Raw genomic sequence first — 16,837 nt, forward strand, 5'->3', positions numbered from 1 at the left:
AGTCTCGGGATGGTCAGGAGGCGCGCTGCGAGAATGTCCTGCCCTTGGGAGCCTTCTGCTCCTGGGCCGTCCTGCCCTGGAATTCTCCTTTGAATTCCCTTTAGAACAGTCCACAGAATCCTCTCCAGAATCTTACTGAATCTCCCGAATCTGAATCTCTCAGGCTCTCTGAATCTGAATCTCCAGGCCTGTGTTGCCTGTTTTTACCTGGAGGAACTTCAGCTTGTTGATTGTCTGAAAGTTCCATGGGCATCAGAGTCCCACGTGGGTTACTCAGCCCTACCAGTCCCTGATTGGTTGATCAAGGTGAGATATGAGTCACTTAGTCCTGACACTTAGTAATGCAGTCCAGATGTCCATCCGGCACTCCCTAGACTGATAGGCGCCAGTGGATGACCATTGATCATGATAGCCAGACTTAGCTAAGTGCATCCCCCTTTGGGAGCTGTCCTAGGAAACCTTAAATCACCCTGCACTAATGGTCTCTCTGTGGCTGCACCACAGAGATGAACAGAGAAATGGGGCCTCATTTGGGAAGCTCAGAAACACTTAATTCTGCCTTATTATTAAGCCTCGCCGCTACACTATGCATAAAAGTCCTTTGTCAAAGGAGTTGCTGTTGTTGCCACAAGTTTCAAAGTTGTGAAATTGAAATGACAGATTATTAGTGTCTAGATGACAGCAATGAACATGTACAAATTTATAATCCCGCCGGATACCAGGGTATGACAATAAGGATGCTTCCTATTTGGGCTAAAAGTGTAGCCAAATTTGTGGACACAAAGCAGGGAATATGAGTTGTTTGCAATATGGTCAATGACCATTTTTGCTTAGAATTAACTTCTTGCTTAAGTCCTGTTTATGGTCTCTATTTTACTTTAAATGAATTGAGTATTCCAGAGATACTGGGGTGGGAAGACAGGTGTGTGTCTGCGAGAGTTGTAACCCAAGATTTCTTTTTTGAAGTTCAGCTCTAACCACTGACATTGTGTTTGAAAGTATTCTGTTACAAGACTCTGATTACAGTGTACCATTAATACATTCTACTACAAGTCGACTACATTCTGACTTTATGTACTGCTTAATATGATCAGATCACTTTAAGAGTATTTCTGTAATACTATTTTCTATTACTAAAAAGAACTGTAATAAAATGTATTGTCTCCATTTTATAAACTACACATTCATCGTCATACTTTATAAATCAATCTTTATTTGTTATAGTGCCCTTTACAATGGATTGCCATAGAATAATTGCAGATTTCCATAGGGCACTAATTCTACCATTGAAGACTGTTAGAAGTTAATTTTAAAGGTCAGTATATTCAGTTAATGGTATTATCTTCAATATGGCACAGTGAAAATGTTAATGAAATCGCTACCTTAGTCCAAATTCTTTTATATTTGAGATGTAAAGCACAAAAAAAATACCATGACTGATGTCCATATTTTCACAAGATGTCTGGTAGAATGTTCTCTGGACTTGTGAACTTTTTGGCCTCTCCAAGAAACAATCTGTGTAGTTAAAACCAAACACTGTCTTCTACAGAAGAACTCAGCCCAACAACCAAGCATGGTGGTGGAAGTATCATGCTTTGGGGTGCTTTGCTGCACAGGGTCTTGAGCAAAGATGGCTGTGAGGGGACCTGATACTATGTAAACTCCTCAAAGATATCGGCAAAGTCATTGCCGGACTTACAATGTGATGTATACGTCTGCAGTTCAAGCTGTGGGAAAAGACCAGAAATCAAGCTAATTCAGAGAATTCTATTTCACTTAACACAATACAGAGCTGCACTTTCCACTAAGACTGTGTGCAGACAACAGCAAATGAGAAAATCAAACTACCATATCAAGTGCTTTTATTTTTCTTTAGAGCCTCTAAAAGCTTTCTAACAGGTTCTTACTGTTAATAGCATAGGTTTTCTGCACTCTCGATCAAGAGTTTCATTATCCACTTTGCTCATGTATCAAAATGCTTCATTTAACTCAAAATCTAATCGAAATTAGGCTAATTCAGCCTACAAAGAAAACGATTATCCAACATGAATGTAACAAATTCTTGTACCATGTAAACCAACAAATCCAGTGCTCTTGCATCTAATTTAGTCTACTCTTGTTCAAATATATCTCTAGCTCTCCTCCCTCTCAATTGTCTCTCTGATCCATTCCAGGTAATTGTCTACTTTAGTGTAGTAACCGATCTCCTGATTGATTATTCCCCAGGGCACAATGCCGTAGAGACGGAATGGACCCCTTTCTATCTGTCCTCCTGCTCCTCTCCGAAACTCTCGGAGGAAGAAGGGACCACCACCATCTTCACTGCCGCTATCTTTGCCCTGCTCACCAGCACAGAACATGTTCTCGCTGAAAGCCTGCACCAATTGTTTTCCATCTTTCCTCTTGGAGCAGGTGGCTCTGTCCTTCACAGGGATCTTGACATACAACAGTTTCGAGCTCAGTGTGCCATGTTCTGTCCTGCCCCATCCTGAAACAAACCCCAGTCTTTCGGGAATCAGAGTCCCATCGTCTTTCCTCTCGGGGAGACAGATGGGGAGAAGGTTGGGTCCCAGGGGTACGCGGGATTTCAGTCTGACCAGGGCGATGTCGTTGTCATAATTGGTACGTCTCCCACTTGTTGGGGTTTTTGGGTATCCTGGATGGATGAAGATCTTCTCACTCTCCAGAGTTACAGTGTTATTAGAGTCCCCTAAATGGCCAATGTTCACTGTCCCCCCGTACATCAGCAGACTGTCCTTCCCCTCGACCACATGAGCAGATGTGAGGACCCATCGGTCAGAGATCAGAGATCCTCCTCCTCTTGGAATAAAGACCTGCCAGGGGATCTGACCCAGCTTTGCCTCACTGCCGCCTAAAATACGGCCAAAATCAGAGTTCTCAATCTCAGGTTCTCCACACACTGAAAGAAAAAAAGATAAATAAAATAGACAGAAAAGTAGAGAGAAATGCAGAGTTATCAGAGCTACAGAATATTATCACACTCTCGATAATGCAATAATAATTATTATTTACACTTATACTGTATAGCACTTCTCTGGACACTCCACTCAGAGCACTTTACAGATAATGGAGATCCCCTTCACCACCATCAATGTGTCACCCCCACTTGGATGATGCACAAGTGCACTCACCACACAGGGAGGAGGAAAACACCACATAGTGGGGAGGAGAGCAGAGGGATGAAGCCAATTCACAGACGTCGATTATTAGGAGGCCATGATTGATAGAGGGTAATGGGAAATTTGGCCAGGATGCCGGGGTAACATCCCTGCTCTTTTCAAGAAACAGCCTGGGATTTTTAATGACCAAAGAGAGTCGGGACCTCGTTTTTATGTCTTGTCAGCCAGGCTCACACCTGCTTTGCCTCAGTGGGTTGCCAGTTGTGAGTTGCAAGTTGATATGGCTGCTGGCTACACAAAGTTAAAGAGATATAGATTCAGCTCCTTATTTAGTCAGAGAGTGTTTAAAACTTACTATTACCTTAATAATTGCTTAATATATGGTTCTGTATTACAATTTCCACAAACAATCTATAATGAAGAATACAGCAAGTATCCCGGTGGATTAAAATGAATAGTATCGATTCCTACCTGCAACACATTTTGGCAAATCCCGACTGCCATTCAAAGACCTCCAGTAGCCCTGAGCTTCACATCTGTACACATCTGAGTTTAGAAAGAGATTAATAAGACTTTACAGACACAGGTGAGGCACAGTTAAAACATGCACTGTATTCTAATATAGTGTAATGTCACCAGGGGAAGAGTAATAGAAGGATGGTATTTTCCTCATTATATACTACAGCTATAAGCTGTAGTTTATAACTATTATGCTATAAGGATTGCATTGCACTTGACAAAAAACTGAACTTAACTAAATTGAATTGAAAAAAAAATGAGCTATGCAATCTAAAACCAGCCTCTAACAAGATGGCAAACTGGAGCTTGAAAATGGAGGACAAGAAAATGGTCTATCTGTCATCAAGACAAAGTGAATCACCTGCTTATCATGCCAGACTATACAAGTCAAACCCTGACAGGTCAATAGCATGAAAGCCAACTTGGTGGAAGCAAGAATTAGCACATTAAAGAAAGCAAGTTAAAATCTTTTTTTTGTTTGTTTTTGATCATGGATTATTCTACTTATTTTGATACTGGAGTTATCACCCTGGCTTATATTTTTTTACTCTATTGCTAAGTCGACTCTCGGCTAACTGCAATACCCCCGGGAGAAATTGAAAATAGATTATTTCTCAAAAAAAACTACATGAGTAATTATTTTATGTGACTGCTCATTCAGTATAAATACTATCATATACTGTCCCCAACTCAAGATTGCATCACAATAGACTCTACAGCACTATCTTCTGTTCCTGGGATTTTAGTCTCAGAGAACAATAGAGAGAGAGGTGGGTAGGTAAATAAGAGATGCACAGAAGAAAACCAACCATATTCTTACCGTCTCCCTCCAGTCTGTAGTACTTGGACTCACACCCAAACTGAATCTCGTTCTGGAACAGAGTTTTGGGGATTGCACTGACCACTCGTAGTGTCCCATTCTTTGCCACAGGAAAGCCACAGTCTACAGCTGGAACAACAGTCAGGAGGAGATCACAAGAACAGGTCCTGCACATCACAGTATATATCTTCAATATCTCATCACATGTCAGTGTTTGAATCTTTAGTCTTTGTGTAGTATATGTGTGTCTTTGTGCCAGAGAATATTTTTGTGCCATTTCACAATACAGAAATGAGTCGCTGTGTTATTACTGTTCCTTCCCACTTTAATATTATTGAGTACGCTGCCTGGTCCACAGGTAGGTTGTCTGTTTCTCTGAGACATCATTCGTCTATCAGCTCGTCTCTCTGTCTCCTGGTACGTACGGAAGCAGGTGCTGTTGTCAGGCTGTAGCTGGTATCCATGGCGACAGGAGCACACAAACCCACCCAGGGTGTTGGAACAGAAATGGTGACATACATACCCCTTGTCGAACTCTGTAGTGCACTCGTTTATATCTGAGAGAGAAGGAGAGAGTGAGGTGAACACACCCACTGACCGACCTCTAAACAATAAATTTACATTAAACCAAGAAAGAGAGGTTGTTTGGTACAGTTTTAAAACAGACATTATGTCAAAGGATGGAATATTTGTTTCCTACACTGAGGAGCTGTGAACTTAAGTCCTTATGAGGAAAAGAGTAGCAATTGTCAAGAGCTTCACAGAGCACATCTGAGCTCAATGAGCTTTCCGAGTCAAGCACCTTCACATTCAGAAGATACAACCTTGTACTGCTCCACAATACACACAAGTTAGCCACACATTTCATAGAGTGAGCTACACAAAATAGGACCTATAATGTCACCACACCTCCAGCAGAATGCAAGATTCCCCATATGAGGGACATTCAGCACTGACATAGACCAGTATGGTTATATTCTATCATCAATCAAGCAGTTGACTGGCTTCACTTGACCTGAGCCAAGATTCCTACAGTAAAGACAGTACAGATAATGAACAGCTGGTCTGCGGTATCGAACTAGCTGCATCCTCATCAGCCAGTTAATAATTGTTAATTGTTAATTAATAATTGTTACTGGTCTCGCAACACTCAAAAATGGAAGTTAACATGATTTAAAAGCATTTTTCATCCTTTCGTGCTACAAAAAGCTCTCACTTTCCTACTAACCCCCATCACATTGAGTGCTGAATCCAGTGCAAATTTGCTTCCACTCCACATTCAAAGTGACCTGGAAGACTGGAACACAAACACGAAGACTGACCCACAGCCTGGTAGATGGCCGAGAAGCCGTTGTATCTGTTTCCTCCTGGGGATGAGAAATCCGTCTTGAAGACAAGGTGCAGACTGTTGCCAGGTGACATGATTGAATAGTTGCCAGGGTGATCACCCTTGGAAACATGATTCTGACCACAGAACCTTCCCAGAAATCTCTTTCCAAACATCACCTTGAAATAAAGAAGAACAATATATTAAGACCTTAATATATCCAAACCAAACAAAAGGGAACTGAGAAATAGTTTGGATAAACACTTGACAGAAAGATAATATACTGTATGTCCTATTAGAGATGTAAAAATAAATAAAAAGAGATTTAAATAAAAGAATATCACATAGAACGAAATATAGACCTAAGACACTTGCTCAGGACAGGGGGTCTAGAAAGTCCCTAATATAGACCTTACCTATCTGTGTATCTTACCATGACGGAGTCATAGTAGCAGTCCTCTGAGAGCTCAATATCAATGTTAGTGAATGTGAGGTTGAGGGTGTACCCCTCGGGTACCAACAGGTCCCATATTTCATGAAGGGAGGGAGGATAAGGAGCAGGGTAACCAGGAGACTGCACTTCCCCGTACAGTACTGGGATGGACCCTGAAATCACTGCTCCCCAACACTGGAACACACACAGCAACCTGGAATGAAAATGAGGAGTAATAACAAAGCAAAACACACAGTTATTCCTGTAACAATACACAAGAAATGGACTGGATTAATAGTGCACTAACATAGCAAACACATAATTATAGGCAAGCACAAAGTTTTAAAGCCATTTTAATAGGGATTAAAATTCATATAGGGATATGAATGTGAAAATGTTTTACAAATGTGTTTTATCACCTTTTTTATTAAGGAAAATTATCACATCACTTTAGTAAATGCACCTTAGTAAGGGGACTCTGAAAGATCGCTGCTGCCAAACAAACAAATGCAATGCACTCAGCAACTTTGGAACAGCATGCAACCATTTTAAATGAGATATAAAAATATTTTAAATCGGGGAAAAACAGTGAGTCACATTAGTAAGAGCTGAAAACGCATTACAATCTGATTCTCTCTCACAGGCGCAGAGGTGCACTTCAGAATGCCTGTTTGGAAACAATTCTAGTCCTTATCTGTTTCAATAAACAATTCAATACTTAAAAATTGGAAAAACACCATCTCACTCACCATGGAACGTGGATAAATAGACTCATATTCTGCTTCGTTTGTGTTGGATCAGTCCAAATCTTCCTTTTCTGTGTAGCAATTACTCGCCAGGTAGCACTGAAAAACACAAAGATACAACAACAGACTGCCAGAGGCTACAGTAAGTTCAGACTGCAGCGAGAGAGGGAGAGGGAAGGTGTTCAATTATCATTCGTAGGAAACATTGCTTGGAACAGAATCACGTGACTCAGTGACAGATTGAGAAAGATACACAGCGAGAAAGCAACGAGGTCAATGTATCTTTCTGTGTCACTATTAAAAAATAGAAAGATGGTATCATCGAGTGTTATGGCTGATGTTTTGCAGTTTTGATGCTTGTTGTCTAATCCATGTTTCTTTACTAATGTGCAAATTCCACTCTCTAAGCAGTCAGGTCTATTGACCCCTTTAATACTACCTATAAGAGCTCAAAATTGTTAACTTATCAATTTTTGAAAGGCACGGTTTACAGGTGGATTTGAAAACAATATCTTGATAGCATCACAACCTGAGGGGTCTTGTGGCAAACGAAGTGTGTATGAATGTCTATATATTTTCCTCTGAAGTTTCGTTGTTGCAATAACTATATTTGACTGTATTCATTGTTCCAGCTGTGAGCGAAAATGTTTTCAGGTTGTTGGCTCTGTCCATAAAGATCAGATTACTCAGATCTACCCAGGGTGAAGTGCTGACACTTGTTAACTATTCACAAGCACAGACATGCTGGTAAGCATCAGAGAGCCAGACGCAATGGATAACTGCTGGGGACGAAACCCATGTTGAAGATTGCACTTTCAAGGTAGACTCCAATACAGCCTACACAACTCAATATAAGAAAAAAACACCACCAACTCTGTTAAATCCCTTATATACCCAAATAATCCACTATTTAACTCCGTGTGAGAACATGGAATTAACCATCAATAATCTCCTACTGCAGATAATTACCACCCGGTAATTTACAACTAATGGAGCCCTTTGATGGCCTCTAGTGACAAGTTGTTGCTATTATTGCACTGGTCTCGCTGAATATATCTCCTATCCACCTATACAGTCAGCCCAACACTCATCCGAAGAACTCTTAGATAAAGCAGGTCTGTATCTCGTTTATATAATTTATTTGGATAGAAAGAGTGAATCTACACAATACAAACAACATGAGCATTTTATCCATATTACAATCGATACAAATTTCTCGATAATACTAATAACTGAAATGCTAGTCCTAAAACACTAGATAATTTGATAGTCGCTATTCTATGCAACAGTAACAAATTCCGAAAAATAATTTACCTTCATCTTAAAAAATGTCAAAATAATGTCTTAAATAGACAGATATAGAGTGTTACAGCATGAGCGTTTACAGATATTGCTATCTTAGAGCTACCGAACACAAATATATAACGATCGCCCCACTTGTGCACTAATCTCACTTTAAACAAAACTTCCTGCTACATTTTTATACTACTTCCTGTAGTAAGACCTGACACAGGACGTTGTTTACAGATTGTTGTTTACAGAACTAGATATAACAAATCACTACCACTAGATGGGAGCCATAAATATATAAGTCCAAAACAATTACATGCCCTTCAAAGACTGGCATTCCACAGCTCTTGGCATGCATGAACTCAATGAAGATAAACACACATGATGATAATGAGCTAAGAGACACCTAACATTTAAATGGGCCAAATAACTCCTACCTGGACACTCAGTCAACTTTTATTAACATAACTTTTTTTTTTTCAATTTTGGAACTATGTATAAACGGCCTTTGAGAAAGGAGTTGTTGTTGTTACCAAAGTTTCCAAAGAATTGTGGAATTGAAAGGACAGAGATCGTTCGGGTCTAGACGACAGAGAAAAAGCTACGGCAAAAAATGTAAAAAATTGTTGATCCTGTCATCAAGCAGGTTGTGAGAATAAGGATGCTTGCTACTGGGGGCAAAAGTGTAGCCACATTTGTGTGCTCAAAGTAGGGGAAGGTTTATTTTGCAATATGGTCAATGAACAGTTTTACTTAGAATTCACTTCTTGCTTAAATCCTGTTTATGGCTTCGATGTAACTTGAAATGGATTGAGTATTCCAGAGCCACAAGGTGGGAAGACAGGTGTGTGTCTGCGGGAACTGTAACCCAAGAGTTCTATTTTGAAGTTCAGCTCAAAGCACTGACGCTGTGTTAGACTGAATTAAGGGCTCTAGCGAGAAAGCATTCTGTTACAAAACTCTGCTTACTGTATAACTTAAGTCTACTACATTCTTACTTTATGTACTACTTAATATGATCAGATTACTTTTAGACTATTTCTGTAATTCTATTTTCTATTACTAAAAAGCACAGTATAGAAAACTGTAATAAAATGTAAATATTGCCTACATTTTACGAACTACACATTCGTTATCATTCTTTATAAATCAGTCTTTATTTGTTATAGTGTCTTTGACAATGGATTGCCACAGAATAAATGCAGATTTCCATAAAACACTGATTCTAACATAGAAAGACTGTAAGAAGTTAATTTTAATTTTCAGGACATTGAGTTAATTGTATTATACTGAACATAACAAGAAAATGTTAATAAACCCCTAGCTTACTCGATATTCTCTTATATTTGAGATCTAAAACACAAAGACAACACCATGACTGATGTCCATCACAAGACATTTTTGTCTTTGAGACAACACAGATTTTCTTTTTCTTTTAGGTACTGCTGTACCAAGTGGTTCTTCTTCCCCCCCAGGCTGGACCCCGTGAAATAGAGATAGTCCAGATTGGATACAGCTCTGCTCTAAGCGGTCTGTCTTTTTCCCCAGACCGAACCCCGTTTGACAGGGACAGTCCAGTCTGGATGCCACCGTGCAAAACAGTGTGTTTTTTTTCTTTCCTGTTTTCTGGTTTCTTTTCAGTTTTCACTAGCCTCACACCAATGCCTCCACCCCCTCAGACGGTGTTCGCTATGGCTCCTCCAACGCCCACATCGTTAAACTACATATATTTCTTTATCTTCTTGCATTAGGAATAATTTTACACCATTATTTTGTTTGTGAATAACCTAGGCCTTGATATTCTGACATGTATTCTTGAATACGTCATGAATCTCTTTCCGATCTCATTTTGCATCTACGTCTACACAAGCAAAGCCAACTCTAAGGTAATAGTAGGTCCTTATTTTCAACAGCATAAGGTTTCTGCACTCTGGAACATAGATTTCACTTTCCACTTCGCTGATGTATTGAAAAGTTTGATTTAACCTAAAATCCAATCGAAATTAGGCTAATTCAGCCTACAAAGAAAACGATTTTCCAACATGAACGTAACAACCTGTTGCACCATGTAAACCAACAAATCCGGTGCTCTTACGTCCAATTTAGTCTACTCTTGTCCAGATATCTCTAGCTCTCCTCCCTCTCAATGGTCTCTCTGATCCAGCCCAGGTAATTGTCCACTTTAGTGTAGTAACCCCTCTCCTGACAGACCAACCCCCAGGACACAACACCATAGAGACGGAATGGACCCCTTTCTATCTGTCCTCCTGCTCCTCTCCGAAACTCTCGGAGGAAGAAGGGACCCCCACTGTCCCCATGGCAGCTATCTTTATCCTTCTCACCAGCACAGAACATGTTCTCACTGAATGTCTGCACCAGTGGTTTACCATCTTTCCTCTTGGAGCAGGTGGCTCTGTCCTTCACAGGGATCTCAACATACAACAGTTTCGAGCTCAGTGTGTCGTGTTCTGTCCTGCCCCATCCTGAAACAAACCCCAGTCTTTCAGGACCCAGAGTAACATTATCATTTCTCTCGGGGAGACAGATGGGGAGGAGATGGGGTCCCAGGGGTACGCGGGATTTCAGTCTGACCAGGGCGATGTCGTTGTCATAATTGGTGCGTTTCCCAGTTGTTGGGGCTTTTGGGTATCCTGGGTGGATGAAGATCTTCTCGCTCTCCATAGTTACAGCATTCTTGGAGCTCTCTATATTCTCAATGTCCACTGTCCCCCCGTACATCAGCAGACTGTCCTTGCCCTCAACCACATGAGCAGCTGTGAGGACCCATCGGTCAGAGATCAGAGATCCTCCTCCTCTTGGATCTTCAACATAGACCTGCCAGGGGATCTGACCCAGTTCTGCCTCTCTGCCTCCAAAGATACGGCCGAAATCAGAGTACTCATTCTCGGGCTCTCCACACACTGAGAGAAAAGAGTTTGAATAAAGTAGAGAGAAATGTCCAATTATCAGAATTACAGGCCATTATCACAGTGTCTCTAACACAAAGGTAGGGATTTACAAAAGCATACTGACTGACCTATTCTCTAAACCCCTTAGTATATTAACACAAACATACAACATTAACACAAACCCAGAGTATAATAACACGATCCTGTAATATTAACACATACCAGTTGCATATTGAGACAAAAATATTCATCATATAATCAGATATAGTTCAAAACTAGCTAGTAATTTAATGAAGAATTCCTTAATATTTTTCCTATTACATATAAATTCTCAAATGTGACAGTAGAACAGGTCTCTTATTGGATTAAATTGATTGGGAGTGACTCCTACCTGCAACACATTTGGGCAAATCCACACCACCATTCAAAGACATCCAGTAGCCCTGAGCTTCACATCTGTACACATCTGAGAAGTCAAAAGGCAAGTGGGGGCACAGTTCACATATATACAACACTGACCATAGAGCAGGAGTGTTCAGTTTTGCCAGTGTGTCTAACACAGCTTCTAACAACACGAATCAGTTAATTTTTGGCTTAAATATGCTAATTGGACAACTTCTTCCAGCAGTTCAGGTGTTTTAGAGTAAGAGACAATGTACAGACTAGTTTTTCTAGACTGGAGAAATCAATAAAGACAATAATACAGGCCATGGAGAAACTATTAGCTTTCTGTACAAGCTCTTACAGAAAGACATATACTGACAATACCGAGGGCTGGACCTGTCACTCGGAGAAATTGGGACAGTCACTGAGCAACAGAGAGACACTGTATTGCCATGTTCCTGTGACTCCATTCACAGACAGAAGCACAGAAGTAAAAAAATCAAAGGGTTACCGTCTCCCTCCAGTCTGTAATATTTGGACTCGCACTCAAACCGGATCTCGTCCTGGTACAGAGTTTTGGGGTTCTCCCTGACCACTCGTAGTGTCCCATTCTTTGGCACAGGAAAGCCACAGTCTACAGCTGGAACAACAGTCAGGATAAGATTGCTGAACACATCAGGAGCAGCACAGCAAAGTATCTTCTCTGTCATCACATGTCTTGGTTTGAATCTTCTGACTTTGTGTAGAGATGGGTGTCTTTGTTTCAGGGAGGGCTTTTGTGAGAGTTTTGTACCATTACACAATATAGAAATGAGTCTCTGTGTTATTACTGCACCCCCACTTTAATATTATTGAGTACGCTCGTAGTATCTCGGTCTCTAGCACCTCTGCAAATCTGAAGTCCACAACTGGAATAACAGAAGAAGAAAAATCAGGATGAGATCAGAAGACAACAGAAACTGAACAACAAGGGGTCTGTTCTGTCTCCAGTTTCCCCACTCTGTCTTTGTTTCGCTATGTTTTTCTTCTCTGTTGGCTCCAAATAGTCTGAGAGTGTCTCTTGGGACGTGGCGTATACCACTGGTTTAACATTTTTGTTGTTGTTGTTTTTTTAATGTCAGCCATCTCCCTCCCCATCCACAAACATCTAACAACTCTAGATGTTTTTAAAAAAATCAAAGAACATCATGTAGCTTGTGTACCAGACAATACCAAGATGAGTAGGTAGTTCTGAGGAAGGAGATTTAATGTTTTTAATGTTTGATGTTACATCCGCAGCAATAGAAATCCATCCATTTTCTAACCACTTTAACCAATACAGTGTCTTGAGAGACGTGGAGCCTCTCCCAGCAAGCAATGGGCTCAAGGCAGGATATGCCCTGGACAGGACACCAGTTCATCACAGGTCAGACAGACACAAACACTCAATTTAAAGCAAGCTGTATCACTCTGCAGCTCACAACTGGCAACCCACTGAATCTCAGCAGGTGTGAGCCTGGCCAGTACCTGGATGGGAGACCTCCTGGGAAAGCTAAGGTTGCTCCTGGAAGAGATGTTAGTGGGGCCAGTAGGGGGAGCTCAACTTAGGGTCAGTGTGGGTTTTAATGCCCCAGTATAGTAACGGGGACACTATACTGTAAAAAGGTGCCATCCTACAGATTAGACAAAAAAAACAAGGTCCTGACTCTCTGTGGTCATTAAAAATCTCAGGGTGTTACTCGAACAGAGTAGGGGTGCCACCCAGTGTCCTGGCTAAATTTCCCCCTGGCCTTTACCAATCACGGCCTCCTAATAATCCCCATCTCTGAACTGGCTTCGTCACTCTGTTCTCCTGCCCACTGAGAGCTGGTGTGTGAGAGTACAGGTGCATCATCCAGGTGGGGCTGCACATTGATGCTGGTGGAGGGTAATTTTCCCAGAAGCCAATGAACCTAGCAATCTTTCTCTGGACTATGGGAGGAAACTGGGGCACCTGGAGGAAACTCATGCAAATCTGGGGAGAACAAGCAAAATCAATGCAGACAAAACCCCAAGAATAGAACCCAGAGCCCTCATACATACGCTGGCAGGTGCTATTGTCAGGCTGTAGCTGGTATCCATGGTGACAGGAACACAAGAACCCGCCTAGAGTGTTGTTACACACATGGTGACACACCTGCCCCTTGTCGGCCTCTACAGAGCACTCGTCTATATCTAAGATAGAAAAGAGAGAGGGAGGTGAGCACACCCACTGACTGATTCACTCCTCCATATAATACATCAACGCCGAACCACAGTGAGAGATTGTTCAGTTTGACAGACATCACAAAGATATAACATTGGTTCCATACAACTGGGAACTGTGAATCCGTGTCGTCACGAGAGGGAGAGAGTACAAGCTACTGTGAGAACCGAAGAGCATCACAGAACTAATCAAGGGGATAAGACTGTAGAAGTGTGCAGGGCAGCCTAGTGAGTCACAGATGTCAGCCAGTGGGTTCCTCAGAACAGGACCAGTGCTGTTAAAGTAAAATGCACTATCCCACAAGTAGGGGAAGCCCTGTGCTGTCGTAGCCCATCAATCCAGTGGGGCACAATCTCTCTGGACAAGGTCAGGTCCAGCATTCCATTCACAGTGACTGATGATCAAGTGGTTTATCTGGACGTTGCAACTTACAAGCCACAATCCTGTGGGTTGAGTTAGTTTTGGTCTGACTTTCTGGTGAGATCCTGTGTACAGTGTTGGAATAAGTTCTGTGTACTTGACCTGATATGCACAATTCACTGAGGTTCAAGGGTGCTATTGCAGCAAACACTCCAGAATTACTGTGAGCTACCGTGCAACACAGGCGTAACCCTACCAGCCAGCTGGCATGCAGTGAAAATATAACCCAAGAATCATTCCGGGGTTTCCTCCTTTACAAAGGTTTGATATAACTGTTACCAGTCCGGCAACATTTATAATTGAAGTTCACAAGATTTAAACACATTGTAAAGCTTCTGTATTATAAAAATGTTTAATGTCAGCACACTGCGAGTTGTATCCAGTGAAAATTTTGGTAGGGCATTTCACATTCAAAGTGAACTGGAAGACTTGAACACCAAAGCAAAGACTGACCCACAGCCTGGTAGACGGCTGAGAACCCGCTGTATCTGTGTGGTCCTGGTGACGAGTCATCTGTACTGAAGACCAGGCGGAGACTGTTGCCAGGTGACATGATGGAATAGTTGCCGGGGCGATCACCCTGGAAACCGAGATTCGGACCGCAGAACACTCCGAGAAATCTCCTTCCAAACATGACCTTGACACATAGAGAGAAAATTCACACACTAATACCATCACAGCAAACAAAGATGCAAAAATTAAAAGCCTATGAAATAGTGACCAGGAACACCTGACCAGAGATAATAATACTAGATATCATCCTAGATAATCATCCGACTAGTCATCACTAGTCATAATCAATCATGACTATCCTAGATAATCATCCTACTAGAGACAGAAATGGAAATAAAAGAAGGTTATCCATTTACACCTAAGACAATTGGTCAGGACAGAGGGTCTAGAAAGTCCCTAATATAAAGGCAAAATTAACATAGAAAAACCACCACAAAAGGCACAGTTAATAAAGAGAGATTAATACCATGCCGTAAACATATATAGAGACACAAAATGGAGTCTCATCATGAAGAAAGCCCATCAAAGACTACTCCCTATGACAGTTGGGAAAGTTGGGAGATAATCAGGAAGCAATGACACACCTCTATATAACTGTGACTGAGTGTGATCACCTCTTCAATAGCACTGTGAAACAGCAATAAAACTGCCCAAGAGAGGAAATACAATCTTCCCTCTGTTACCTCTGTATATGACACTCGTATCAAAAGGAAAGCTAAGAAGGTTTCAAATTATCAAAAGTAGTTCTGTTCAGTTCCAAACTAGCACCTATCTAGAAGCCATTAGGCGCTGCAGTATGTAGATCTTGATTGATGCAAGTATCAGATGAGAGCAAATATCAATATACTGTAAGTGGAACAGACCTTTTGATGTTTTTTTTAATTTTAAACTTTGAGTCTAAGATTGACTGATTCAATAACTGTATGTTTATGTGCATAGGTATTATTTTTGTTTTGTTTGGGCATCAATGGGGCAAATTCCAATCAACTTTAGTGACATGACAATAAATTATTGAATCTTGAGTCTTGAATGGAGTTTTTCCAGTTGAGTTCCTGTCATTCTGTATATCTCACCATGAGGGAGTCATAGTCGCAGTTGTTTGAGGGCTCAATATCAAAGTGTTGGAATGTGAGGTTGAGGGTGTACCCCTGAGGTACCAACAGGTCCCATATTTCATTAAGGAATGGAGGATAAGGAGCAGGGTAACCAGGTGACTGCACTTCCCCATGCAGTACTGGGCTGGACCCTGAAATCACAACTCCCCAACACTGGAACACACACAGCAACCTGGAATGACAATGAAAAGTAATGACAATGTAATAACACAGTGCAACCAGTAACAATATACAAGAGATGTTCAAGACTGGATTAACTGTACATGAACACGAAAAACATTGTGGTCAAACTTTTAACGCTTATTTTTAATGGGATATACTTTTAAACGTGGAAAGACTTTTGTAAATGAACATAACGCATGCGTTTTAGCCTGTTTCCTACTCACAGGCACAGACAGACACATTGGTATTTGAACACTATTCCAGTCCCTGTCTATTTGAATAAAAGATTCCATAGATTAAATAGAAAAGGTTGGTGTCTCACTCACCATGGAACATTGATGAACAGACTCATAGTCTGCTTTATTTGTCGTTTCTGTTGTATCAGTCCAAATCTTCCTTTTTTCCCCATGTAGCACTGACTAGCCAAGCAGCGCTCAAAAATACAAAGACACAGTGACCGACTGCCAGATGCTACAGTAAGATCACAGTGCAGCGAGAGAGGGAGAGAAATTTATTGTTCTTACAAACCATGGTTTGGAAGAGTCACAAGTGTCTCAGACAGTGATAGACACAGCAAGGAAGGAAAGGAGTCAATGCATACAGTATGTCGCTATTAAAAAAAAAAAACAGAATGATCTATGAGGGAGGGAAAGATGGCTGGCAGAGGGGAAATGGCTGTTGTATTGCAGTTTCAATGCTAGCTGTCCAATCCATTTGTTTGTTCTCGAAAGTGCAAACTCCAATCTCTGTGTATTCTGGTCTGTTAACTCTTTTAGCACCGAGTAATAGATTGTCATTATTCTTATTATTGTGAAGGCTGGAAGGGCAGCTTTGA

At 41.1% G+C, this 16,837-nt stretch overlaps 2 protein-coding genes across 3 annotated transcripts; both read right to left on the minus strand.

Annotated features, from left to right (window-relative positions):
* Positions 1 to 2,084: 2,084 nt before the first annotated feature.
* Positions 2,085 to 7,042, minus strand: LOC148816478 (complement C1s subcomponent-like). Its single transcript, XM_088940069.1, has 7 exons — positions 6,989 to 7,042; positions 6,240 to 6,453; positions 5,802 to 5,985; positions 4,905 to 5,036; positions 4,480 to 4,608; positions 3,612 to 3,686; positions 2,085 to 2,920 (listed from the first exon to the last, which is right to left on the minus strand). Exons 1-7 carry the CDS (start codon positions 7,012 to 7,014, stop codon positions 2,133 to 2,135), a joined length of 1,548 nt encoding a protein of 515 aa, XP_088796195.1. The 5' UTR covers positions 7,015 to 7,042; the 3' UTR covers positions 2,085 to 2,132.
* Positions 7,043 to 8,229: 1,187 nt separating this feature from the next.
* LOC148816479 (complement C1s-1 subcomponent-like) lies at positions 8,230 to 16,611 on the minus strand. Of its 2 annotated transcripts, none has more exons than XM_088940169.1 (7): positions 16,329 to 16,611; positions 15,799 to 16,012; positions 14,666 to 14,849; positions 13,630 to 13,761; positions 12,080 to 12,208; positions 11,576 to 11,650; positions 8,230 to 11,145 (listed from the first exon to the last, which is right to left on the minus strand). In XM_088940169.1, exons 1-7 carry the CDS (start codon positions 16,409 to 16,411, stop codon positions 10,403 to 10,405), a joined length of 1,560 nt encoding a protein of 519 aa, XP_088796295.1. In that variant the 5' UTR covers positions 16,412 to 16,611; the 3' UTR covers positions 8,230 to 10,402. The 2 variants fall into 2 exon arrangements, with proteins under 2 accessions (XP_088796295.1, XP_088796294.1); XM_088940168.1 differs by having other exon boundaries at positions 8,230 to 11,196; positions 16,329 to 16,610.
* Positions 16,612 to 16,837: the final 226 nt, after the last annotated feature.

The sequence above is a fragment of the Atractosteus spatula genome, chromosome 22, assembly GCF_055471065.1.
Source record: "Atractosteus spatula isolate fAtrSpa1 chromosome 22, fAtrSpa1.hap1, whole genome shotgun sequence".
NCBI lineage: Eukaryota > Metazoa > Chordata > Actinopteri > Semionotiformes > Lepisosteidae > Atractosteus > Atractosteus spatula.